This window comes from Metarhizium brunneum, chromosome 6 (genome assembly GCF_013426205.1).
Source record: "Metarhizium brunneum chromosome 6, complete sequence".
Taxonomy (NCBI): Eukaryota; Fungi; Ascomycota; class Sordariomycetes; order Hypocreales; family Clavicipitaceae; genus Metarhizium; species Metarhizium brunneum.
Genome location: NC_089427.1, coordinates 926,031 through 949,313, shown reverse-complemented (window position 1 = coordinate 949,313; position 23,283 = coordinate 926,031). Strand labels below are relative to the sequence as shown.

The 23,283-nt window shown below is 51.1% G+C and overlaps 7 protein-coding genes across 7 annotated transcripts; 4 read left to right on the top strand and 3 right to left on the bottom strand.

The window, feature by feature from the left end:
* Positions 1-985: 985 nt before the first annotated feature.
* Positions 986-2,823, top strand: ppt1 (Serine/threonine-protein phosphatase T; the record flags this gene model as incomplete). The annotated part of the gene is made up of 7 exons (XM_014691215.1): positions 986-1,126; positions 1,240-1,320; positions 1,383-1,818; positions 1,869-2,112; positions 2,175-2,536; positions 2,597-2,721; positions 2,785-2,823. The coding sequence occupies 7 exons, from the start codon at positions 986-988 to the stop codon at positions 2,821-2,823; spliced, it is 1,428 nt and encodes a 475-aa protein (XP_014546701.1).
* Positions 2,824-3,725: 902 nt separating this feature from the next.
* Positions 3,726-4,203, top strand: trf-2 (Transcription elongation factor spt4; the record flags this gene model as incomplete). Its single annotated transcript, XM_014691216.1, has 3 exons — positions 3,726-3,803; positions 3,857-4,110; positions 4,170-4,203. 3 exons carry the CDS (start codon positions 3,726-3,728, stop codon positions 4,201-4,203), a joined length of 366 nt encoding a protein of 121 aa, XP_014546702.1.
* A 164-nt stretch (positions 4,204-4,367) lies between these two features.
* On the bottom strand, positions 4,368-5,348 carry G6M90_00g096310 (uncharacterized protein; the record flags this gene model as incomplete). The annotated part of the gene is made up of 1 exon (XM_014691217.1): positions 4,368-5,348. One exon carries the CDS (start codon positions 5,346-5,348, stop codon positions 4,368-4,370), a length of 981 nt encoding a protein of 326 aa, XP_014546703.1.
* Positions 5,349-5,830: 482 nt separating this feature from the next.
* On the top strand, positions 5,831-6,740 carry yju2 (Splicing factor YJU2; the record flags this gene model as incomplete). The annotated part of the gene is made up of 2 exons (XM_014691218.1): positions 5,831-5,854; positions 5,910-6,740. The coding sequence occupies 2 exons, from the start codon at positions 5,831-5,833 to the stop codon at positions 6,738-6,740; spliced, it is 855 nt and encodes a 284-aa protein (XP_014546704.1).
* An 8,960-nt stretch (positions 6,741-15,700) lies between these two features.
* On the bottom strand, positions 15,701-17,825 carry G6M90_00g096290 (uncharacterized protein; the record flags this gene model as incomplete). Its single annotated transcript, XM_014691219.1, has 3 exons — positions 15,701-15,916; positions 15,981-16,566; positions 16,639-17,825. The coding sequence occupies 3 exons, from the start codon at positions 17,823-17,825 to the stop codon at positions 15,701-15,703; spliced, it is 1,989 nt and encodes a 662-aa protein (XP_014546705.1).
* Positions 17,826-18,226: 401 nt separating this feature from the next.
* Positions 18,227-21,815, top strand: G6M90_00g096280 (uncharacterized protein; the record flags this gene model as incomplete). Its single annotated transcript, XM_014691220.1, has 2 exons — positions 18,227-18,640; positions 18,702-21,815. The coding sequence occupies 2 exons, from the start codon at positions 18,227-18,229 to the stop codon at positions 21,813-21,815; spliced, it is 3,528 nt and encodes a 1,175-aa protein (XP_014546706.1).
* A 375-nt stretch (positions 21,816-22,190) lies between these two features.
* G6M90_00g096270 (uncharacterized protein) lies at positions 22,191-23,132 on the bottom strand (the record flags this gene model as incomplete). Its single annotated transcript, XM_014691221.1, has 1 exon — positions 22,191-23,132. The coding sequence occupies one exon, from the start codon at positions 23,130-23,132 to the stop codon at positions 22,191-22,193; it is 942 nt and encodes a 313-aa protein (XP_014546707.1).
* Positions 23,133-23,283: the final 151 nt, after the last annotated feature.

Below are 23,283 nucleotides of genomic sequence, written 5' to 3'. Positions count from 1 at the left end.
CGCCCTGCAAGACTTGCAACTGTTATCAATCGATCGAGCTAGTTTAAGTGGTCCCTATGTTCTGGCTGGCTACCTCGTTGCTCCCAGTGCGCCGTCTCACTTCACAATAGCTGCAAGAGGCTGGGAATTTTACCAGACACCCAACTTTAATGCAGTCTGATGCCCGCGGCAGTGAATCATGCGGAGTATTGAAACATTTTGGCCCTTCCTGCTCAAGCCTACTCTGTGGTAGTACTTGAGCACCAACCCGCCTACACCTGGGTACCTCCCAGGTACATAGCTGGGTTAGGTTTAGGTCTAAGTACCTACCTAATACCTGGCTACTTAAGTACTTATGAGGCCCTGTGCGTTAAGCATGCATGCCCTAGAACAGTCCGCTTTCAGGCATCGCAGGCTCGTCCCGCGCTCCGTGTCCAACTCGTTCCTCTCCGAGCGTCACACTTGATCAATTCAATTTGTTCATTCAATGTTGCCCCAGCCGTGCGAGATGCTCCAAGGCCAGCCCCTGTAGGGTTAACTTCCCACGTTCTCTAACCCGTCGCTTGTCCATACCCTGTTTAGGAGCATTGAAGCACTTCGGTACTCACAAAGCCCCATGTGCTTGGCTACTTGAGTACCTAGTACTTAGGATGGCAAGACACCTGGGCACCCAAGTACTCCGCATGTACTTCCTCGACCGCCCCCACCGTACTACATCGGCCCCATCCATCCCACGCCGTCTCCCTCTATTGTTAACTTTGACTTGCATCCGGCTGGCATTTTTTTTTTGCTTCTCTCTTGTAAGCGCCGCGCCTATTTGCTTGCGCTCTTAGCATATGCCTTTCCTTGGTGACGATAGACTTATAGAAGCGTCCTAGTTGTATTTTTTTGTTTTAACACATCTGCATTCACCTTATCTTGGGTGGCTCAGTGTATATTACACCAGCTCTGTTCTCTCGGCTTCTGCCCTCTTCCCCCGCCCTCCGCCTTCGGCCGCCGCTTCGCAATGTCTCAGGAAGCCGTTGATCTCAAAAATAAGGGCAACAAGTCCTTTGCCTCTGGCGACTATCCCGCCGCTGTCGACTTCTACTCCAAGGCAATCAAACTGAACGACAAAGAGCCAACCTTTTTCACTAACCGAGCTCAAGTGCGTACAAAGCCACATCATGTTCTTTGCTCCCGCCCCCTCGCCCCTCGCCGATGCGACATCTACCGTGGTCTTGTGACTGACCTTGGCGCCCTTACTTGGGCCACATACAGGCTTACATCAAGACCGAAGCGTACGGATATGCAATTGCAGACGCCGGCAAGGCCCTAGAGCTAAATCCCAAGCTCATCAAGGTTCGTGGTTCCCTCGTCATGTCATTCCTGTTCTTGGACACTCCAGCCTGACTCCTGCATAGGCGTACTACCGACGTGGCCTCGCCCGAACCGCTATCCTGCGACCCAAAGAAGCGATTGATGATTTCAAGGAATGTGTTAGACTAGACCCTAATAACAAAGATGCAAGACTCAAGCTTGAGGAGTGCAAGAAGATTGTGCGCCAACTCGCCTTTTTCGCTGCCATCGAGGTTGGCGATGAGCCCTCAGCTGCCGAAGGCCTGGACCTCGATTCTATGGTCGTTGAACCCGAATACGACGGTGTGCGTTTAGAAAACGAAATGACACAGGAGTTCATTGACGATATGATGGAGCGCTTCAAGAATGGCAAGAAGATCCACCGGAAATATGTTTACCAAATCATTATCGCGGTCAAGAACATCGTCTACGACGAAGCTACTATGGTTGAGATGGAAATCCCTGATGATGTTGAGCTGACGGTCTGTGGTGATACCCACGGTTGGTATTCTCTAGATTCAAGAGGTGAAGCGTTGACTAACTGGTGCCAGGCCAATACTTTGATCTCATGGAACTCTTCCGCCGGAATGGAACTCCCAACGACAAACATTGGTACCTGTTCAACGGTGACTTTGTCGACCGAGGATCATGGTCCACCGAGATTGCCTTGCTTCTGTATGCGTTCAAGTGGTTGCGGCCCAATGGCTTCTTCCTCAATCGTGGCAACCACGAGACGGATGACATGAACCGCGTTTACGGTTTCGAGGGAGAATGCAAGGCCAAGTACAATGAAAGGTACGTTCCTCTGAGCCTATGTGACATAATTTTGTCACCGTAATGCTAAGTTTCTGCCATAGAGTTTTCAAGCTTTTCTCGGAGAGCTTTTCTGCCCTGCCCCTCGCTACACTCGTTGGCGAGAAGTATCTCGTGCTCCACGGTGGCCTATTTTCCGACGACAAAGTCACCTTGGATGATATCCGCAAGCTGAACAGACACAACCAAAGACAACCTGGACAGGCTGGCCTCATGATGGAGATGCTGTGGACTGACCCACAAGACGAACCTGGCCGAGGACCCAGCAAGAGAGGCGTGGGCATGCAGTTTGGGCCCGATATCACTAAGAGATTCTGCGAGAACAACGGTCTAGAGGCTGTCATTCGAAGCCATGAAGTGCGAATGGATGGTTACGAAGTCCAGCATGATGGAAGATGTATCACCGGTATGTTTCGCACCGGGAACTATGTCTGTGTCTTATATTGCGCTGACGTGAAAATACTAGTCTTCTCTGCGCCCAAGTACTGCGACTCAACAGAGAATCGTGGAGCCTACATCAACATCAAGTCCGACTATAAGCTCCGGTATGAGCAGTTTGATGCTGTGCCCCATCCGGATATCAAGCCCATGGTAAGCTTGCCACTTGCACTCTTCTTTCGTGTTTCGCATCGTCCATCTGACTTTTCTTTCCAGGCATATGCCCAGAGTTCTCTCATGTCATCTCTGATGTAGAATCACAAGATGAATAAAGTAAAAAAACAGGATTCAAAAAGTCTCGACAGTGGCGTCAAAAGCTGGCATTTGACTTGGAGTCAGGAGATGGCGGCATTACTGGGTGAATTTTGCATCTCTTCGTTCTTGGTTTCTGGGTCGGGTGAACAAAAACAGAGTATCCAGTACATAGATACCCGTATATGTATATCGAAATCTCGTGTACTTAATTCTTCACCCACCTATTCCTCCCACACGGTGCATGTTCACTCCAGCCATTCGAGGCTTTGCTCTCCCCCATCATCAGTAAGAAGTCCCAACCAGTCCGAACACCGTTTAGTTCTCAAAATATATCTCGTATCACCCTCAGTCACACCTCTGTACGCCGTAATAGCAGCACAGAAGGACTGGAGATCTTCTCTGGGCAGTCGAAGCCAACATGCTTCATTTTGCGTCTTGAGTATGTCAATCGGGATAGCTTGCCCCATCAGTCCGAGAAACTGTTTTAGAGCTGCGGTACAATATGATTTAACGAGAATGTCATCAAGCTGTATTTCTTGGGGTCCCTCTGTGGCAAGTTCCATGTGGGCGTAAGAGAATGGCGACGATAACGTCCTTGTTTGTAACACGTGAGAGGTCTTTTGGTCCCGTTGCTGGACTGACTTTGGTGTTGGCGGCGTTGACGACATTTTGTGGTTTATTTTTATTATTTTTTGGCCATTGGGTTATTTCTCTGGCGACCATTCGGTGGTGATCAATACTCGATGGGCTTTGTGCTCATGCCAATTTGTAGATGCGCGCTGCAGGGCCATCGAGAGTTGCATATCGGATACATGCATACGAGCCCGGCATCAACCTCGATTCGTTGAAAGTTGACATTTCCACCATCCGCCAGATTCGTCGCAACGCATCATAAACCCAGAATGTCGAACTTTGTCACACCCGGCCAGCAGCGCTACCTGCGCGCGTGCATGGTCTGCTCCATCGTCATGACCTACTCGGTGCGCTCGACCTGTCTTTGAACCACGCCGAATGCTAGCTAACAGTTTGGCAGCGCTTCCGTGACGAGGGATGCCCCAACTGCGAGGAATTCCTGCACCTTGCCGGCTCGCAGGACCAAATCGAGAGCTGCACTTCACAGGTTTTTGAGGGGCTCATCACGCTTGCGAACCCGGCGAAATCATGGGTTGCCAAATGGCAGCGGTTGGATGGCTACGTGGCGGGTGTGTACGCCATTAAGGTGTCTGGGCAGTTGCCGGATGAGATGCGTTCCACGCTGGAAGAGGAGTATAGGATACAGTATATTCCGTACGTGTTGCAGTCCAGGGGAAAGTGCACGGTGAATGTATATGCTAACGTGGTGGTAGACGTGATGGTACCGAGACGGAGGCCGATGCATAGGCGTTTTGGGGCAAGATTTAATACCGTTTACAACTGGGCGATTGGCGTTAGAAGGATCAAAGACACGGAAAAAAAAGTGTAAAGTCATGATATTCGCGGTATCTATGGGGGAAAAGCGTTATATAATACATAAAGAATCTCTTTTAGAATGTCGTGCCGGCCGCTCAGCTACTGCGCTGCTTCTTCCCGGATGACATGCTGAATCCGAACCCTGCTGAAGCTCGTGATCTCTTCTTATCCATCTCTTCACGCATGATCCTCTCTGCTTCTCTCATTTTCTTTGGTTGTTCGATTTTGGCGCTCTTGGATCCGCCTGCTAATGCGTTCTTTTTTGCTTCTGCGAATACGTTCTTGGTTTGTGGTTTGCTGCCGAGTTTCATGGATAAACCGCCGAAACCAGATGGTTTGGGATCTACTTTGCTCTCTGCACCCTTGGTGTCAAGTGACGGGGAAGGCTCTGTCGGTGATTCTTGGCCAGGTGGTTTCGACTCTTCTTGTGTTGGCTTCGCACCAAACGATAGAGTAATCTTCTCACCTTCTTGGCGTTTCAACTCACGATCCTTGTTATCTTCGGGTTGTTCCTCGCGACTCGCTGCATTAGCCCTCGCCCTTCGAATCTGCTCCTTGATGATCCTCTGCTCCAACTCCTCATCACCCTGATCCTGCGCCTCTTTCCTCCTTAATGCTTCCTGTCGTTTCAAGGCTTCGGGGGAGTTATCAATCCATGAAATGTGGATGCCCTTGTCTGTTTCCTCCACGCGACAAATGCCCTCTCTTCCGAGGTGTTTAGCAAACTCTGTCAATGACGGCCACTTTGTCGCATTCATGTGGATATGCTCCTTATTCGCAATGTACTCTTGGTAGAACTGGTTAATGTGTACTTGTTTCTCGCCGTGGCCGGTTTTTAATAGCTGCACAAAATCCTTCATAAACTCGTCGCTGTATTGGTTGATGAACTTTTTAGGATCCTCGCCGACCACCAGCATTTGCCGGACATGGCTCTCCGACTGCGTGTGCATTTTGAATCCGTTCGCGTCACGGCATTGTTTCTCGCAGACTTGGCAGTACCATCGTAGACGCTGGAGCCCTTTGCTCTTCAGTTTGTTGGAGAGATGCTTGGTTGATCCCACTTCAGCTTTTGGCATGGTTGCGATGGGTTGCTTCTTCTAAGGCAATATTACGGAGGAGTTGGTATGTCGGTATATGTCGATGAGGTGTTGAGAGAGGGGATTTTGAGATAGTCGACGGCGACGAGCTCTACTCTGTCATTGCGATGCACAAGCGGATGCTACCGAGTCTATGGTGAATGAAACTTGTCGCAGATGCCGTCACTGGAAGAAGCATCAGCCTCGCATGCAAGATGTGGGGCTTATCTTATCTGCCGCCCCGTTTATTGCAAGAGGCCTTAAGCGGGACGTCACTCGGCCTCGCGACCACATAACTACCTAGGTACATAGAACTCTCTCCAACATCAAACCGTATTTCGACTTGATTTCGCGGCCAACCACGAATATCGCCCTGTTGAGTCACAGCCATCGTCTTCATCTGTCGCCCCGATAACGCCCTGGAAGCTGCCTTATAATAACTCTAATAGTGAGAGAAGCGCAGGTCGCGTTCTCAAGATACAATGTCGGAGCGTAAAGTTCTTCAGGTAAGCCTTCACAGCCATTCCCCCCCCCGAAGCCTTCGCTAACGACCCAATCCAGAAATACTATCCCGCGGATTTCGATCCCCGCGAAATCGCTCGGCGCCGCGTGCCAAAATCCGAAAGCAGTGGACCTCGTTTCCAGACGGTGCGCCTCATGGCGCCATTCAGCATGAAGTGCATGACATGCGGAGAGTTCATATACAGGGGGCGAAAATTTAACTCCCGGAAGGAGACGAACATAGAACACAAGTACCTGAACATCCAGATCTTCCAGTTTCACATTAAATGCACCAGGTGCAGCGCAGAAATCATATTCCGAACAGATCCGAAAAACAATGACTACGCAATGGTGAGGGGCGCTGTGCGCAACATGGAGCCCTGGAGAAACAAAGTCGCGGAGGACGAATCGGTAGACGAGAGACTAGATCGATTGGAACTAGAAGAGGCTGAAGCTGCTGGGGAAGAGGAGAAGAATGCAATGGCGGATCTCGAGGCGAAGAATGCCGATGCCAGGAGGGAAATGGCTGCGGCAGACATGTTGGATGAGATTCGACAACGGAATGCAAGAATACACCGGTCAGAAAAGGAGGGGACAGATTACGCCGATACTATTGTGCGGGCCGAGGACGAGGAGCGGGCGAGGCAGGAGAAGGAGGACGAGGAGGCAGCAAAGAAGGCTTTCGCAGATGCTCGGGCCCGGATGGAGACGCGGGTGGATGGATTGGACGATTCTTCCAGCAGCGACAGAATATCACAGCGACAACCGAGTGTCGATGTTGACCATCCAACAGGCCCCCTGGTTCCACCGCCTTCATTTAAGAGGACAGTGAAGAAGAAGAAGGACCATTCTGCGCTGTTGGGTATCAAGAAGAAGCCTACACTGGTTTGAAACTGGTAGAATCATGTAAGGTATTGCGACAATTGGAGAGCATTACATTAGTCTTATTTCATAAGGCAGACATGGAGCAGTTTATGTGAATATTCTTCAGCAAACATTCGCTGTTGGAATCAAGTTGACATTCACTGGGATTTGTATGAGTGAGAGTGAAGTATTAATTCGTATTTGAGACCACTGCATGCTCCGTATTTCCTGTTGCCGGGAGATGTAAAATTCGCTCAATCATCACACAACCCAAATCAAATGTCCCATGTTGCCAATTTCGCTTTCTCAATACACCAGCTGACCAGACGCCTCCGTCATTTCCATGATTGTAATCCCAAAAACGCCACTTGTTGCAAAGTTTATCTTTTTCTTGTAGAAGTAACCGGCAGTGGTCGGTCAAGAACTACCGACCGCATCGCGAAGCGCTATCTCTCCATAATGAGTCTTTGGAGTTGGCTCTGTGTAGCTAATAATCATGTGGGTATACGCCGTTTGTTAAGTTTGTGCTTGTCGACGAAGCGCTACTCGTACTTGAGCGGGTGGATGCAGAAGCACCGGATGCCTCCATTTGTCGCTTGGTATGGTCATGTATGAACCGGGAGTACGCTGACAAGTTGCGAGGTGGCGGAGGAGAATTGGGGATGGAGATGGTGTATGAACCTTGGACGGTAGGCATTGTGGTGGTGATTGGGGAGTACAGCGGCGTAGATGGGTAGGTGATTGCGTTGGGAGCTGAGGCTATGATGAAGTTGTAGTTGTGGTCCGTGAACTGGCCCTATTTGGAGCAGCCTTGCCGAGATCTGATGCAAGATGCAGTCCTGTGGTAGATGAAAGGAATCAGTAGAGACACAATGATGTTGGAAGGGTGGATTTTCAGGGTCTTTATAAATCAGGAGGGGCGCTGGTCTGTGTCGGTTCAAGCTGCTGGTTTGGAGCTTGAGTGCTTTGCTTTAGCCGGGGGCAATTGAGAACATTGAAGACGAGCGGGGCCGCAAACACACCACCAGTTTTTGACCCTGCCGGCATGCTGAGATGCAGGGGCTCCGGGGGTGTGGAAAGGGGGCGTGGCGGATTGCTGCAGGCAGATTGCAAGGAAGGAGCGAGCATTGGTACCGAACCTTCCCTGATATTACGTGCATGGGCAAAAGGCAACAACTTCCAACATCAACCATCATCTCAGACACCTGTTGACCCCATTCACACCTCCAGCGAGATTCACCTGGGCTGCGAAATGATAAACGAGCACCACGACCTTTGCGCTGTCTGATCGCCTCTTGGTCTATTTTCCCTTCAGCCGGCGGCCTAAACCGCTGCCGTATATCGACAGCACGACTTCTTCAATGATCACACTTTGACGATTTAAACGATGCATCACGCACGCTCACTTGACTGCTTGCTTGCCCTCAAAACCCAACCAGGTACTTCGTGGGTTACTCCGTACCACCAGCCAAGGCATCTATCGCCTGCGAGGGCCACATCCTTGCCATTTTTGACTTCGCGTTGCATCAGCGACGGCGCGCTGGACACTTCCAGACCCTGTGATCGACGGCAACACTGGGGCCTGGGGCATCTATGGCGTAACAGGTCGAACGGATTCTGGCATCTTCCGACTACCTGGGAAGGATTAAACAACCTGCTAGCCCATTTTGCGAGGTCATGGGTGGCACAGAATCCAGGCAGATACCCACAGCTCTGAGCTCAGGGTCCTCGCCACCAGAGCAAAGCCGACCTTTCAGAATTCTGGCCTAGATTAAAGTGGTGTATCACTTTTCTCACCTCGGTCACTGGCTTTCCATTGGATGCTGGTATGTGGAGGCAAGATTGACTGTTGCACTAAGGAACGCCCCGGCTAATGGATGGCTGTGAAGTCATGGCTTGTGTCATATCCCCAGATTTTCCTTCCTCTGCAATATCGTACCATGGCCTAAAGCAGCTTTCACACCCTACAACTCACTCCCGAGCTGGAGTTTTCGGGCACACCTCGCTGAAAGGAAAACCCCACCCAACAGGACACATCTGACAGACACCGCACATCGACGTAACCACGTACGTACTACAATAGACACCATGGTACGGCGACGCGAGGCCGTGACATTTCGGGGTGGCTCGCGTTCGTTGGCGGGTCGGCCGGGGGGGTGAATGAGCTTTGAGTCCACAGGGCCTCCTTGGTTGCCAAGGTTGTGGGAGTACCTTCAAATAGCGAACCCCTTGGAGGCGGGGATGAACTGCCAACTTTGCCAACTTTCCATGAGGCCATTGGACAAGCGGGGGGCTTCTTTAACCTAACAGGGCAGCCCAGAGAGTCGACAGCATGACAAAACCAACAAGCATTGAGCTAGGACAAGTAGGCCCAGCAGCAGTGGAGTTCATCGTGAAGTTACGGGCGTTGATTGGGTTTTGTTTGGTCCAACAACTCACACCAACAAAGAATGATCATTCTTACGATGCCTCGGTTTCTCAACTGGGTTTATGCCTCATTCCCATACGCGGGACCACAATGTCGGTTTTCGTCCAGTTTCCCATGTGGAGGTCGCATCTTGCTTCATGGTCTCTCCTGTAATTGCTTGGGCGATTTCCTGGTTGGGTTGAGGGATAAACCCGAGTGAATAAACTAGGCTGGCAACCTTGGCAAACGAACAACCTTTAGTAAGGAAGTAACCTTTTGTTGCACAGCGAGCCCTTTTCGACGAGTCTAGCAACACAATTCAGCCAATTGTCGTCAATTGGTCGCCGCTCAACAAGTTAATGATATGCAGGATTCGCCTCTCTGCAAATAATGACTCAAAGGCAAAATCGGCCCTCGTCTCGAGGACAGCGTCTCACGTAAACGGTGAGTGAGGTCAGTGGATGTTGGGATTCCATTGTGAATTGCTCATCCATTGTCCAGTGTGGCGACTAATTTTGGGAGGACGAGTGAGGTCAGCGGCCTTGACAAGCCACCACAGACTGGTTGGTTCGGCCGCCGTCCCCTGGTGCGCTGTGATGTCACAGCTAACGAAAACGGTGGATCATGCAAGACACCCTGGGTTCCGTCCAAGACGCATGATCGGAGCGATGACGACGGTGAGCCGTTCTGATCAAACCGTTTGCAGCAGTGGCGACATCGCCCCCAGCAAGATTCAAGCTGGGAATAACGGATGGTCGCACGTCGTTGGAGCCTCAATGCTTGGCCAGGCACGTCTCGTGTGAGACACACACACACGTTGCTCATCGTGCTGTTTAGGAGCCTCAAAAAAGGCCAAACTGAGAATTTTGGGGGATCATAATTTACGCCTACGATAGGAGAAAACGTGTGTTTGATTCACTTTGCCGTCCCGTAAAGGATTCCGCTTGAGGCAGTCGATGCATTGTATTCTCATGGTGCCACTACCGTGATACTTTAAGCCAGAACAGACTCAGAGTGATCGACGTTGACCACTCTTCTCCACAGCGAACGAGGGTTTGAGCCAAACAGAGCCCAGTGATCAGAGCAAACGGCTGGGCATTTGGGCATCTGAAAGATGGTCTGGTAATCCTGACCCCCATGTGACCCGACCAAACCGTCTTGCCGCTCTCCGGCATCGCTTCATTCTCTCCCTTTGGACTCGCGGCAAGTTGGATGTCCCACGGCTTCTAAGTTGACGTTTGGAACGGGACGAATGGTTTGAATCTCGGATATTAGAAACGTTGCGGAGAAGTTGCACGTTTCCGTTTCCGTTTCTGATCAACTGATGCCAGGAGGCGTCCCTTTTTGCCACACCAGGCGGAACAGGGGAACCTGGTTGGTATTGAACTGACGTCTGTCTCACTTGGGATCACCGACCAACCTACCTAGCTGCCAACCAAAGCCTAGCAGTCTTACAAGTTGTTGACGTGCTCGATCCGTCCCGTGTGCTCGGAGCCTCTTGATCCGTCTTCTGGAGTGGAAGCTCCGTGCGTACAAAGGAACTTTCTGTGGGTAAATTGACATCACTTTCCACCTGCACTTACATCAACCTCACATAATTTCTGGGTACAGTGACGAATATCCTATCGTCTCGATGGTGCTGGTAAAGGATGCATCCACATTGATTCTCAGGAGCTACGGAGATACTCTGCAGGGTGGCATGATGTGATGTTGCTCTGCCATCGCCACGACCCATTGTACTAAATATCTTCCAGTTATGCATCCATCTTGGACCTGTTAACTTGACCGACCAAGGTCATCCTGCCGCGATGATCGAATGAATGGGAGATGAAAAGGGTAGGAATTATGAGCTTGGTGGCGTTGAAGCTACTACCGAATCCTCAGCAAGTGAGGCACATGATACTTGGCCTGGAGTGGTGTAGGAGGTAAAGCTGCAAGTCTCACCTCTGTGCTTTCAGACATGACGTAGGCAATGACCCAGACTGTGCTCTGAAAATAATTTGCACAGACCTCTGCAAGCGGCATCTCAAGGTTTTAGTCACGCGTCCCATTTTTGCGTAGCACGCCTTTCAATTCGTCTTGATAACGTCGTACTGTTGGACTGATGAGAAACAATTGACATGGGCAACATGTTTCCGTACATCTACACAACCACTTGTCATGCTCTGGTGCCTGTAGCAAGTTTACATCCCGCAATGCGGTTCTGCAATTCCTGCAGGCAATATGTGCAAGTACTCTGGCAAGAGGAGGGCATTCAGCCTTCATGTAAAGGGATCTAATACTATCAAACCCAGCCCACCTATTTCTCCTCCGAGGCTCACTAACCGTGATCTTCTTTAATATCAGGTTCCTTGTTACTTTTCTTCCTGTCCCTCTTTCGCCATGTGTTTCGGGACGAGGTTTTGCAGCACCGCGGCCCAGGTCCTACGGCATCTCACTCACCTGTTCAACCTCGGTATGCCAGGGTCTGTTGAAGTAAGTGATCCGGTGTTTCAAAGAACGCTTCAATTGGAAACAATATTCTGTTCTTTCAATGGGCTCACTCTGCTCTTTGGTGGATCTGTACTAGGAGCTAACCAGAAGTTAAAACTAGCCACACCAAAGAGCTCGTGTTCATTTATATACCATGTCGCCGGGTTACGTTTGCCGCTGTGTCCCGAAGCCCAAGAGGGTTGTGACGTACACAATGACTTCGCCGTCTTCGTGAGAAAAAGAGTGAATGTACAAGGCCTCGGGTATCGTGTGTGCTTGACGCTGATGTTTAGATCCTTTATTCATTTGCTGGTTTGGTTTTGACATTATACGTGTCAAGTTCATCACCCGACGTCGGCTATGATTTCTGTGAATGCCAACGGCCCTTTCAAAACAGAGCTAATATTCACCGACTATCAGTTCACTCTCACGCGGTGGCCGCAATAACGTGGGCCGTGTTTTATTTTGACGAGACTAAGCGGGCATCGATATCCCTGTCTCAGCATAGCAGTACGTTCTGCACAGGATACTTCTAGTTTCGGGTGTGATGCTACTGCGTGATATAGATATATCCCTATTCCCGCCTCTGTGGCCAGTCTTTTCACGATCCGACTGCGTGGTGGTTCCATCGTCATATGCGTTGGCCCAGTGACGCTCGTGTCCACTACGACCTGGGTTGTAAGAATATATGAGTAGTATGAGTACTTTGTACTAGATAACTAGTGACTTCCGACGGTACTATCCCCTATTGAAATATGAGACTATGTTTCAAGGTATGACCTCTTGATGATATCTAGTACTCATCTTGGCCCGTTCAATTGCTCACTGCATAATATTCTTATTCTGTGCTTTATGTCTTGTTCTGATTCTTGATTTACGTACTCCGTACGCCGCATGTTGTAGATAATCGATATAGTAACTTCATCACTTCATCTTCTAACAATAAAGGCTCAGGTAGTCTTGGTATCCCTCCCTATTATGGCCACCAAGTCGACCGCTATAACCCATTATAACTCATCTCCTCTAGTAAGCAGGATACAGCCCAATGCGGCGCAAGGTCCGTAATTAGTTTCATTCTGTGGCAGAATATATTTGCCCACCGAGAAGTATACACTAGTATACTACACCATGTTAAAGTATAGAGCGCGATGGCCAGGTACCTGATTTGGTCAAATATTTTTGCCTCCCACTGTAGACGAGCGGCTCAAGCTAACGGACGCTTGGCTTGCGGTCTAGAATCCTCCTAGTATTTCCATCTTGCCCGCTGTTCAGTGTGTAATCGTACCCAACGGCCACGACAGTAAAAGTCTCGGGATTTTTAAATGAAAAGCCCGTCATCAGCATATTACATATTTTATAAATCTCCCTCTATTCGGCTATGTGTCAGAGCTTTTAACCACCGAGGGGAATAGTTTATGGAATAGAGTCGCCGAGGTGGGATTATCGAGCTAAGCGTACGGGCTTGGCCGTAGAAAGCTGAACGTGCTTAACTGGCGATGCCGGTTCCGGGCGAATTTTAGTGTATTGTTAAATAAAACGTCGTTCGTGGTTTCGAGGGATCTGTGATAAAGTATAGTTGTTGAATTCACGCCTGGCCAAGGCTTCGGAGTAATCATCCTGTTGTTGGCGGACTGTTAGGCTCCCTCATTTGGATCTCTGTCGTGACGTCGTCATGAGAACCTGTTTTTACGGACGTAGATTCGTATCAATGGATAACAAGTATTCCGTCGCGCCATCTCCAACGGCGTCAAAGCCCTTTACACTGCGGAAAACCTCGTGGCCTGAAGGGGCGAGAGGAAGTATCAATGTCTGTGATATCTTCTGTCTCTCGGCTCTTTTCGCCTGACACTTCGGGCGGCTTGCGAAGAGCCCATGGCCAATATTGCCTGGATATTTTCAGTCCTTTATTTTGGCAGAATTGGCATTTTATAGGTCGATTTGTAATATGGGGTCCTCGCCGAAAACATGTGTTGTCTTGTGTCTCGTGGGATGCGACTTCTCCCCTACTTTGGGGTCTTTGCATGCCCATGGGCGGTGCTTGACCGGAACAATATTGCTTCCACGCCGACCTCTAGTATTATCGAAGCTTAGTAGATGAACTTCCGTATTGTGCATCTTCTGGTCAACTGCAAGGTTTGCTTTTGTTCGAGCTGCCATGTAGTCGATGCATGTACTTGCACATCTCCGGAATCGTTGTAGGGCTCGACTTGGGTCGCGTATCCGAGCATGGATATCGAATGTGAAAATGAGGAGCCCCGTCAGCGGCCTCAAAGCGGCCATACGTGACGGTCTCGTCATTTTTACAAATTATAGCTGGGCCGGCGTGGGGTGGTTGCTTTCTCGGTGGCAATAGAGAGTCGTAGTCGGTGAATCAAGTTGGTCATCTTTTCGAACAGAGTTGCCTTTTTGTCTGCCCTTTCAGGCTAGAAACAATGAGACAATGCATAGGATAATATCGTCTTATCATAATGTTCCGAAATGGTGATAAAGGCAACAGCATGGAAGAAACAAGATATGATGAAACGATAATTCGGAAGAAAGTTGATTCTCTTTTGCTGGACTCATGCCTAGAGCTTCTTTGGATGACTTGAGTCAATATCTCTGAGGACTGGGTGTTGATAAAGAAGGAGTAATCGACAGAGTGGGTTGGGAAAGGCGAGGGGTTTATATAGATTTCCGACCAGGAGACATCTTCTAGCGCTCAAGGCTTTGGGTAGCACAAAATCTAATGTGAATAACTGAATTAAAGGAGTTTCAGAATCATCTCCATTTTCCCACTGTTAATCAAGCAATTTTGAGCAAGGGCACATGTGGACAAGAGGCGGATACCACGGGATCATTATTCCCCACTGAATCAGAATTCTTGAGGGACCTCTCGTGACAAGAAGACTCGTGTGGTGAATAAACATTGAGGAACTACTGTCATGCCCTGCGATTCGCATCTTGAGCTTACGGTAGTAAGATTCAGTCTTGGCCGGCGAATATGACATCAACTATGACACGTTGCAGCCTTGATCTGGGAAGTAGACCGAGATTCTAGCCGTGCAAAGATTAACTTGCTTATAGATTCAATCACGACGATAGATGCTTGTTGTAGATGGGGAAGCACAGACGGAGTGGATGACACCAGCTCCTGGGCGTCCTCTATACATCCTAGCAGCACTCTAGTTGGGCGACGTCGAGGGGTACGACTTTATAACGACACGGCTGCAATCAATGCACGGCCATGAAAGTAGTGACGGGGACGCCGGAAGCGGCCGAGCAGATTGGCAGCGTGGCTGGTCGGAATACGAATGGGTTTCCCGACTACCTTCAGGGACTCTTCCGGAAGACACTCAAAGACAAGATGTAGTACGAGAGGAAGGGAAAGAGAAAGAGAAAGAATGAGACCAGGCACAGCATTAATAACAATTGGTTAAACTAGGAGACTACACCAGCAACTTGGAGCATACAAAGACTTGCAACCCGCTCTACGATTCCAGGAGAAAAGCATCGGCCCCTGATCCGTTTCTCTAGTGTATTTTCCTCGGCAGCATTATGCTGGCTTACTGTAAAAAGAAAAGCCTATCGCAATCCAAGGCCTGGCTCGGCTGGCTCAGGAGTTCTGGCAAGACCACCTACACACCGGCCTCCCTTGGGGCATCGCGTCACGGAGCTGGCCGTCCTCGGTATCTCGAGCTTCCGAGCCGGAACTAGAGGGAATACCCGAGGCGCAGGGTCCCTAGGAACCGATGACATTTATCGATGGCCCCCGCCGGGCGATTTCGCAGCCAAGTACAGGATTTGATATGTGACGAATGCTGCCCAGCTACACAAAGTTGGATAGATGGCTTGATTCAGGGCCAAGTGCTGCTTGAATCTGCCGACAAAGTGGACATTGTGCTCCTATGTATAGCTCGGCTGTTATGACAAGGGCCTCGTTGATGGGTCCTCACGGCTGTTGCCGGGCTGGATATTTTGTTCCATGACTCGGTACGGAGTAGTCAAACCCGATGACCACCCTGGCGGAACATGACTCATGCCAAGTACGAATACTTGTATAATCTCAAGATATAAGAAAAGCTAGCGGTAAGCATAAAAATAAGAGTTGTCCGCTAAAAGCCAAGCATTATATAGAATAGTGACGATTCAGAACATCTCTGATACAGCCCTGAACCATGACGTAGTCTGGGCTATACTGCTCAAACTTGACCAAGTCGGCATGCGAGCGTCGGATTGGAATCCGATGATCCGTCCCTTCCATCTCCCACGGGCGGCTGTGTGTGGCCGAATCCTCATCTACCAGCACCACTGGATCCCCTGTCATGGCCAGTTTGCCATCAACCTGATATCACGCAACATTAGCTCGCGCTCGTCTCTCATAATACGCATTATGGAATGAAACATACCATCTTGGCCGTGTTGGACACACACGTCTCATAGAAAGAATACACAACCGCGTCACGAGAACGAAAGGTTTCAGGAAACAAAGTAGCTTGGTCTTGGAGAAAAGCTGAGTCGATGCTCAAAGAGGTCAAGAAGTCTGTGTTTGGTCGAGATCCGATAATGGCGAGGAGCGCACTGATATCCATCCCCCGATTCGGGACACCAAAGAACAAGCATTCTATACACGACGCGAAGCTGGACCCGTCTATATCGTTCTCTGATTGACACTGTTGGATGAGTAGTTCTTTGATCAAAAGTCCGCCTAGGCTGTGGCCGATGAATATTATGGGCCTGGTTGGATCGTCTCGACGTATCTCTCTGAGTAGCCGTCTCAGTTGTATGCTCAAATCTTTGATGCTCTGGAATGAGTTGCTATCGTCTACACGGGCATTGTATCCGTAGATGAGAATTCTCGGTCGTATCGGCCTGTTTGCGATTGTCATCTGGGAAAGGTCATGCGCAAGAGCATCCGACAGCCACATGAAATTGTTTCCTCGCTGCTTGAAGGACCCGTAGGCATGGCCTCCAAGACCATGAACGGCAATGATGCTTTACCGGGTTCATTCAAGTTAGAACGAATGGACCAATACGGTTGCACCACAATGCCGGATGAAGACTTACTCAACATTGGCTTTCAGCGAATCATTGCTGTGACCTAGACTTGTGAAGCCCAGAAAGTCCCTGTCGAATTTGATCGTACTAGTGAATGCATGGAGTTTGTTATCGGATGTATCTATTGTGGGAATTTGAATTTGCCATGATTTATCGAACGCGCACGCATGCATTTCCGGTGACACGCAACTCAAAGACATAATGGCTGTTTTTTCTTTGGAGGAGAAAGCTTTGACCTCGACAGAGTCTTTCGGCAGTTTCAGAATATTTGAAACAGTCTGGATGAAGTCCTCATAGGTCATGTCGCTCGGGATACCCTGAGCCCGATACACCTTGGTCGACTGCTCCCCAACCATGTGCGCCTGTGCTTCGATCGGTTTCGAAGGACTCAATGTATTATTACATGACAATGGTCCACCCCGCCCTTCTTCAATCAGGAATGTGTCTAGATCTTGGTCGCTCATTTCTAGAAAGTCAGTCGCAGCAAGCTGCCATCCCTTGGTCGTCACCCCATCGAATAATAAAGGATCGTCTCGTGACCACGGCCAATTGTCAAGTTTGGCTCCTAAGAAGCTGGTTGCATTAGCTCGGACCTCAGCCCGGAAGGGCCCGGAGAATGTCACGATAACGCCCAGAGGAATCGCATCGCAGATGCCCAATTTGCTCTGCCGAGGTTCCATCAGTCTCCAGCCAACTTGGTTTGGCTCGTCCTCAGATTTTCCGAGCCACTCAGTGTTCGAAATGGAATAACGAGCGGCGGGCCAAAGCACGAATGAATTCGGCGTCTGCGTTCCGGAGGATGGAAGCTGGGTTGACGGTGATGGGGAACGCAGCGATGCTTGCGATGGAAGTGACGAGATTGTCGTACGGTTATTCTTTGGGCGTACTCTTCGAATGACCGGATGAGCTTGGTCCGATGCTTGCGACTCGAACTTGAGCGACAGTTCAGCCCGTTTGAATCGAAAATTACCTTCTGGGGCGCGCAGCCTGAACTGCAGGACCAGCATGGCTGCCTTTTTCCCATCCCAGGTGCCGTATGCCAAGCAGGAGACGGTGGCAATAATGCCGCAACTGAGAAACTCGACATGGGTTGCCTTGGTTCTCGTATCTGTATCATTGGTGTTGCGCTGGCCCAAGTTTCCGGAGCCACCATCCTCCTCGAATACGCAATATCGGGTATCCAGGCTGGACGCCATCTCTTGTCGAACGTTAAATTCTCAGACCACTGCTGCTGGGAGGAGAGACGAAGTTCCCGCCCGCCTGAGCAAGTCAGGTGAGAGAAATAGATGACTTGGTTGGTGGCCTCGAACAGAAGCGACCTGCAGCCCCCAATAGTTCGGATTGGTTAATCATGGCCAGCGGGCATTGGCTGCCTTGTCTGAAGCTCAGCCCTCAAATACGAGCCAGGGTGCCGTTCGTCCAGCCCAAGAACACTCACATTAAATCGGAATGGACTAGGAAGACGAAACGGCCGAGCCATTGTCATACTGCCTTGTCCAAACGCGGAGAGCCCGGAGAACGAAACGAGTCTGTCTGCTAAAACCCTCCCGATTCGATAACTATAGTGAACGTGCTCATCAAAGGCGGACCAGGGAATATGGATGGGCTAACCTGCAACGGCGACGAGTTTTCACTGGACTGCCAGGGACTCGTTGCTAGAAGCCGCCAGAATTCCGAGCGAGCAGAATATTCCAAGGCGTTGGCGACCCTCCGGAACTCGGTTGGTCGTTTCTCTGGGGCCGATCGATTGCGAATCCTCCTCGAAATTGCTAGCATCCTTGGGGCGCAGGGATACAAACGTGATGCTCTGGAGACTCTAACGGAAGATGTAGGAACGCTTAACAATAATCTGACCCCCGAAGAGACGTGTCTAAGCACTCAAATGAAGATGGAGGCGTGTCTGCTGAGACCTCTCGTAACAACTTCCTTCAAAATGGCCATTGAAGAAGCAGAGATCTTGCGAAGTCAAACCTCGAATTTTGCAGCAACCAAGGATCTTGACTCAGCAATGGTAATGTGTTATCCGAATAACTAATAACCTGCAAGCTCCATCTAACATACCCCGGTTCTAGATCGAGACAGCGTTGACGTATGCAAAACTACGCTTCCTGTCCTGCGAGTATCACAGTCCAGTCGCACATACAGAGCTCGAGGCGATCATCTCCTGGCTATTGCCGACTTTTGACGACCTCATTTCGGCTTGCCGCTACCGCGAATCACGGAAAATAATCTACGCCTATGGCGTGTTTCTAGCCTCCGCTCCCAAGCTGGGGGTTACCAATGTCGACTTTCAGTCCTGGAATCGGATGATAGAATCAGTGCTCTCTGTGCCCGACGCCCCGCCGCTTATCAAAGCTGATGTAATGGCACAGCTCGCCATGAGAGCTGATGACGAGCTTGACGGTGAACAAATCACCAAGCTGGAGGAGGATGCCATCAAGATTTATAATGCCGAGGGTCATTTGGTGGGCGCCATGGATGTCCGGTGTCAGCAGATAAGCCGCGCCATCAAGAGGGATCACACCAGTCTTAGTGATGAGATTCTTGAAGAAATGAAGGGATACTTTGAGAAATACGAGGCCACCGAATCGCTGGTTTCGTACCAAACCGCTGTCCACGCAATGCTTGCTCATATCCCGCACTGGCTTGGCTTCGACGTGCAACTGCAGCTCTCTCACATCAATGATGAGCTAGCCAGGCTATCCGGGGCCCTTCTCATAAGCCAGGCCGTTCGCTTCCGTCTCATAGCACAGTGGCTTACACGATCGGGCGCCGCCCCTCGTGCGGTAGAGGCATCCGAGGCCGTCTACGCAGCTCTCCAGGACGGCGACTGCGTCTACTTCCAAGGCATGGCAGCGCACTGCGCATCGCAAGCTTACTTTCAACTTCAAGACCACGCCCGGGCGCAATCATGGGCAGAACGTGCAGCTTCTCTGTGGGGGAGGGGATTCCCTCATCTCAGGACGGATGCCACGAATATTCTTTTACACGCAAAAATTGGACCCGGTGCAGAAAACACGGAAGCAATGAAAGACGTCATTTCGTTTGCCGAAGCCGAGATCGAGTCGGACGTCAACAACGGCTTCATGACGCATGCGCAGCAGAAGGCGGAGATGATTATTGGGCAGCTTACACGGCTGCGCTCCGACGAAAGATGCCAATGGATGGATAGGGCGGAGCAATGGATGAAGAACGACGCCGCGTCGAGTTTAGAAGAGTCGGATGTCCGCAGAGCGGCTCTTCACCAGTTACGAGCGACTCAGCTTGGAGCAAACATCCAGAGCACACAAGCCGAGGCGTGGGAACCTTGCATGGCCGTCTTTGAGGATGCAGTATCCCTGTATATGAAGCACAAACGGCTTTTAGAGGCTGCCAACACGCGAATGATGCAAAGCCGGGCTGTTTTCCGCCACTTTCAGCTTTCACCTTTGATGGAACTGCTCCAGCGCTCCTTGGAGCTCATGGATATATCGCTCGATCTGTTCAAGACGGTAGACAACGTCGCGTTCATCACCTTGGCCAATCAATACCGATCTTCCATCTACACCGGCTGGAAGTGCGGGTGGGTGAGCGCCGAGGCTGTTCTTGCCGCGCTGAGAGACGCAGAGGAAGCTTGGGCACGGCAACGAGCGGACATGACTGTGTTTGCTAGCCTCGAGGCAGTCTCTCGCAGACAGCAGCTGACGTCAATCAAGGACCTGCGAGACGTGTATCAGCTCGCCTTCTCGGTTTGTCTCGAGTCGGGGAAACTGAGGGAACTGTGGGAATGGACACAACGAGGCAAAGCTCGCAGTTTGTCGGACCAGCTTGGCGTGGATGGCATCATCCCCGCCGACTTGCGGAAACAAGCCTTGGACTGTCCCAAAAGGAAGGACTTGATTCAGAAGTCGGAGCAACTGTCGAATCAAATCAGTAGTGGTACGAATATCGCACGTCTCAGACTTCGCGGCGAGTTGGATGCCGTGCATACACAGATGCGTGCAGATCCGCTGCTCAACACCATTCTCGACATCAAAAACGGAACACCCGTCAAGTTGGAACAGATTCAGCAGCTGGCCCTTGGCATGAAGAGAGATGACCCACGACGGGATATTGTCTTTGTCGACTGGGTGGAATACCTGGGCCACTTTTGGGTCGTGCTTCTCAGGGGCGCCTCTGAGCAACCTACCGTTGTCCGGTGCTCGCCGTCTGTCGATGATGTGGTTTCCTGGAAGCAGCAGTGGATGGATGCAGACCCAGGACAAGTTTCAGCTCTAGAAGAAGGCGACTTGTACCCCGAGGACGATCCGGAATTCAGCTTGCGCGCCCTTGACGGCCTCGTCGCGCCGTTGGAGAATCTGACGCAGCCACGCGACCTCTTGGTCTTCTGCCCGACTGGTATTTTGCACTCGATACCGCTACACGCACTCTGGGTTGCGTCCAAAACGCTCATCCTCGAGCGGAATCCGATAGTCTACAGCGTCAGCCTGACAACCTTTTGGCAATGCTGCGACCGGGCGAGAAGCGCCAGAAGATTGGCACCGGCATCAGACGAGATGGAAAACGGCCGGATCACGTCTGGGAACTGGACTTTTGCCGGCGTCTTTGAGCCGGTGCCAGACGAATCGTTCAATCCCAAGGAACAAGACCGCGTTTACTCGCTGATTGCGGAAACCGCGGCCACGCTGAAGGCAGCATCGGCTACTGGCGCCACGGTAACAAAGCAACATGTCCGAGAATCGCTGGAGGACTCGGCACTATTCACGTTCTACGGTCACTGCCGTCTGGAGCGCGAGGACTTGGCTGCTCAGGGACTTCAGCTCGCGGACGGACGGCTGACGGTGCGGGACATGTTTGACATGAAGCTTCACGCGCCGCATGTGACGCTCGTGGCATGCGACTCGGCGTCTCAAGGCATCGCGGCGGGTGACGAGCCTCTCGGAATCGTCACGGCGCTGCTCTGCGCCGGCGCGGGTTCGGTCTTGGGCACCATCTGGCCGACGGCGACGCGCGCAGGTCGTCGCTTCACGACCCAGCTGTACCGTCGTATTCTTCGCCATAGAGCCAATGGCGGGAAAGCTGGCTTGATAGATCTGGCGGAAATAACACAGGGAGCGGCGTTGGCGTTGCGTCAAGACATGGACACGATCCAGCCGTACCACTGGGCAGCCTTTGTGTTGCACGGATCTTGGGCCATGTATGATTGAAATGGCCTCGGACAGTGGTGTTTATTTGTGGCAAGCCGAAAGAATGCCTTCATCTGAATGCCTATAATGAAAGCTGGCGAGCACAAACAAATATAGTAGGGGTTTCGTACCATCTGTTAGCAATATGGATTTATTTATCAACGCTCCAAGATGGTGAAATCACGAAATGATGAGGTTCAAACAGAAATGTTATTGCATGACTTATATAGAAAGACTAGATGCAAAGGCAAGGATCGCAAAATCATGCTCTCTTCTGATAATCTTGACAGGTCTAAGAAAAAGGCCAGAGGAAGAAAGTGCGGATAGGTTTTCATCCGTACGCGAGGCTGTTTGCCTTGATGTGATCACGTGAGACCCTCAACAACTCGTCAATCCTCAAACCTGCTCGCCTCCTCCTTTTACCCGACGATAACGATCGCGGAGCGCATACCGCCACTCCTTTGCAATTTTATACACGAGCAGACAGCCCAGAGTGACGAGCAGACAAGACGCCACCAGAATCGCAGCCACGCTACCCAACAGCGCCATGCGTGCCGAAACACTCGACGCATTGTCCCCAACCGACACGACGACTTGCAGCGCACTCAGGATCACGGACACTATGGCAAACACAAACACCACCGGCGTGAAGAACCTGGCAAAGTAGTCCCCGTACTGGTAGTCAACGCGCTGAAAATGCGACTTGCCCAGGAGGAACGGCGCGTAAAAGTTGAGCCGCGTCAGTCGGATCTCGCCGTAGGCATAGCGAGGCGAGACGTCGCGGTCGGGGATACGACGCAGCCGCGAGGCGAATGCGCAAAACTGCTCCCAGGTGACGTCCCGCGAGACGAGGCACAAGGCGGCGTCCTGGGCGATGCGAAAGTCGGACTCGTGCCGCACGAGATGGCTGTACGTGCGTAGATATCCCAGCGCGGCTCGGCGGATGCGCTGCACGTCCTTGTCCGCCAGGTAGTCTGTCCAGAAGGCGTGCGAGGTCAGGTATCTGGGCAGCGGCTTGATGAAGATGCGGTCGTTGATCCAGACGAGGTGGAGCTTTGGGTCTTCGGTGATGACAATCCTGCGACGCTTCACCAGCTGTCGATGCAGGGGGGAGATGTTCCGGCTGTCTTGCTTGGACATCCACCATAGCTTGTCGGCGACGCGGTCTAGGTCGTCGGAGCAGAACTCGCTCGTCAGATGGTCCCGGAGCTGGCCTCTGTCGTGGAGAGAGACGTCGGGGTGAGACGGCAGCACGGGGCGGCGGGATGAGCCGTCGTCTAGATCCCGCGATAGTTGATGCTCCGCGGCGAAGGGTGCGGTCGACGGTGCGATAGTCATTGTGCCTGGTGTGAACGTTGATCCTACAACTTGTAGGTAGTTGGATAGGCTGGGAGAGGAGAATAACTTGGAGTTGGCGGTCTTGATGGAGCTTGCGGCTGAGCTCTCTGCCTGACAAGTTGCCCAACCGACCGGGACGGCAGGACGGCAC